Source organism: Mastomys coucha, unplaced genomic scaffold, assembly GCF_008632895.1.
Source record: "Mastomys coucha isolate ucsf_1 unplaced genomic scaffold, UCSF_Mcou_1 pScaffold1, whole genome shotgun sequence".
Taxonomy (NCBI): domain Eukaryota; kingdom Metazoa; phylum Chordata; class Mammalia; order Rodentia; family Muridae; genus Mastomys; species Mastomys coucha.
Window position 1 is genome coordinate 73,511,519 of NW_022196891.1, and position 2,143 is coordinate 73,513,661.

At 43.1% G+C, this 2,143-nt stretch overlaps 1 protein-coding gene across 2 annotated transcripts; it reads right to left on the minus strand.

Annotated features, from left to right (window-relative positions):
- Positions 1-1,463: 1,463 nt before the first annotated feature.
- On the minus strand, positions 1,464-1,938 carry LOC116071332 (40S ribosomal protein S19-like). 2 transcript variants are annotated; one of them, XM_031342837.1, is made up of 2 exons: positions 1,722-1,938; positions 1,464-1,593 (listed from the first exon to the last, which is right to left on the minus strand). In XM_031342837.1, the coding sequence occupies exons 1-2, from the start codon at positions 1,936-1,938 to the stop codon at positions 1,481-1,483; spliced, it is 330 nt and encodes a 109-aa protein (XP_031198697.1). In that variant the 3' UTR covers positions 1,464-1,480. The 2 variants fall into 2 exon arrangements, with proteins under 2 accessions (XP_031198697.1, XP_031198693.1); XM_031342833.1 differs by having other exon boundaries at positions 1,464-1,938.
- Between the last annotated feature and the right edge of the window lie 205 nt (positions 1,939-2,143).

Here is a 2,143-nt window from a genome sequence, read left to right on the forward strand (position 1 = left end):
CCTGTCTCAAAAAAACAAAAGAAGAAGAAGAAGAAGAAGAAGAAGAAGAAGAAGAAGAAGAAGAAGAAGAAGAAGAAGAAGAAGAAGAAGAAGAAGAAGAAGAAGAAGGTGAGTAGGTATAGGGGCTGAAGACATGATTCAGTGGTGAAGAGCACAAACTACTCTTTCAGGAGGCCCGAATTCAGTTCTCTGTATCCATATAAGGCATCTCACATGGCTTGTAGCTCCTGTTCCGACAGCCTCTTCTGCTTTGCATGGGTGCCTGCACTCACATGAACATACAACACAGACAGACATGAGTATCATATACATAAAGAAGAGTAAGATAAATCTTAAATCAGTGAGTCTAACTCTATGACTCTACTTTTATCTTAATTGTTATTATTACAATGATTTTTAATTTTTAAATATATGTTGGGGGCTTTTAGCTTTTATTTTGAGTTCCAATTCATTTGAGATTTTTGGCTCTAATAATGTTTTCTTTTAAACATGTTTTATTTGTTGGGTCATGTAAGTGTGTTAGTTATTTTCCTCAATGTGGTAAAATGCCTGCTGGAGCAACTTAATGGAGAGAGTGTTAATCTGGCTCACATTTTAGGAGCATGGTCTTTTATGGCAGAGAAGGCATGGTGGCTAGAGTAGTCAGTGTGTGGTCCTAGTATTGGCAGCTGCAGCTCACTTACATCTAGATGAATGAGGAAGCAGAAATTTTGTATCGGAACCAGAAGCAGGTGTCACCTTCAATGTCATTCTGCGCCAGTCCATGTCAGTCAGAGAGCCATGACTCAAAGGTACCACAGTACACCCAACAGCACCAGCAGTTGAGCCACATACACAAACACAGGAGCTTATGGGGTGGGGAGCAGAGGCCTCTGGTAAGTGTAACAAACAGCCTCTCGGCTAGCTTCTACAGTTTCCTTTTACAATAGAGCTCTCCTATGAAGAGCCAGAATGGCTGAGTTAACTGATGGCCTTTGATGCTCAGAGGTGTGTTGGTAAAGGAACACCTCGCTCTTTGTGGGTGCATTTGCCTTGTTCATGGAGTGAAAATTAGTCTTTGGAATATGTCTGATCTGGTTATCCATGTCTAGTGCTCACAAGCCATTGCAGGATGAACATGGTAATAATATTTTGCCTAATAATATTTCCTTAACTTTTAAATTACTAACACTTTTGATGGCTAAGTAAAGGAGTTTAGGGGAAGAAGCCCATACCACCTTCTGTGGAAGGATGAAATTGTAATGAGAGTCATGCAAGATTTTTTCATCAGAGGCTGTCTTTTGAAGACCATTACTGACCAAGCAGAAGAGATCTAATGTGATTGTATCTTATCTTGGAATAAATATTTACATATTTATGCTTACTATATGGCAGGAAATTTTATTTTCTCGGCTTTCTCTCTCTCTCTCTCTCTCTCTCTCTCTCTCTCTCTCTCTCTCTCTCTCTCTCTCTCTCTCTCTTTAATGAATGAGGCAATTTATTAACCCAGCATATGTTGTTCTAATGCTTCTTGTTGGCAGCTGCCACCTGTCCAGCGATCCTGTCCAGATCTCTCTGGCCCTGAGGTGTTAGCTTGCGGCCCCCATCTTGGTCCTTTTCCACCATTTTCAGCTCCTCCAGGGCTTGGAGGACCCGGCGGGCCACACTCTTAGAGCCTCTGCTGAAGTGGCTGGGCCTGACACCGTTTCTCTGCCGTCCTCCGTAGATCTTGGTCATGGAACCAACCCCTGCACCACCGTGGAGGTACAGGTGCCGTGCTGTGGAAGCAGCTCGTATGTAGAACCAGTTCTCATCGTAAGGGGCAAGTTCTTTATGTTTGACCAACTTGATTGTGTCCACCCATTCAGGGACTTTCACCTTTCCGGACTTTTTGAGGAAGGCTGCCAGAGCTCTGACGAACTCCTGCTGGTTAAAGTCTTTTAGAGTAACTCCAGGCATCGTGCAGTCTCCGCGCTGCCAGCCAGGAGAAAGACGGGTCTTTCTCTTTCTATATTTTCATGCATGTAAACATACTCAGAAAAGAAGATAGAGAAGGAGGAGGAGGAGGAGAAGAAGATAAAAAGAACAAGAACAAGAAGGAAGGGAAGGGGGTTTGGAAGAGGAAGAGAAGAAGTAGGAAGAGGAGGAGGAGGAGAAGAAATCT

Excerpts from the sequence above, each read along its gene's own strand:
- LOC116071332 (XM_031342833.1), bottom strand. The coding sequence starts at position 1,938 with ATGCCTGGAGTTACTCTAAAAGACTTTAACCAGCAGGAGTTCGTCAGA.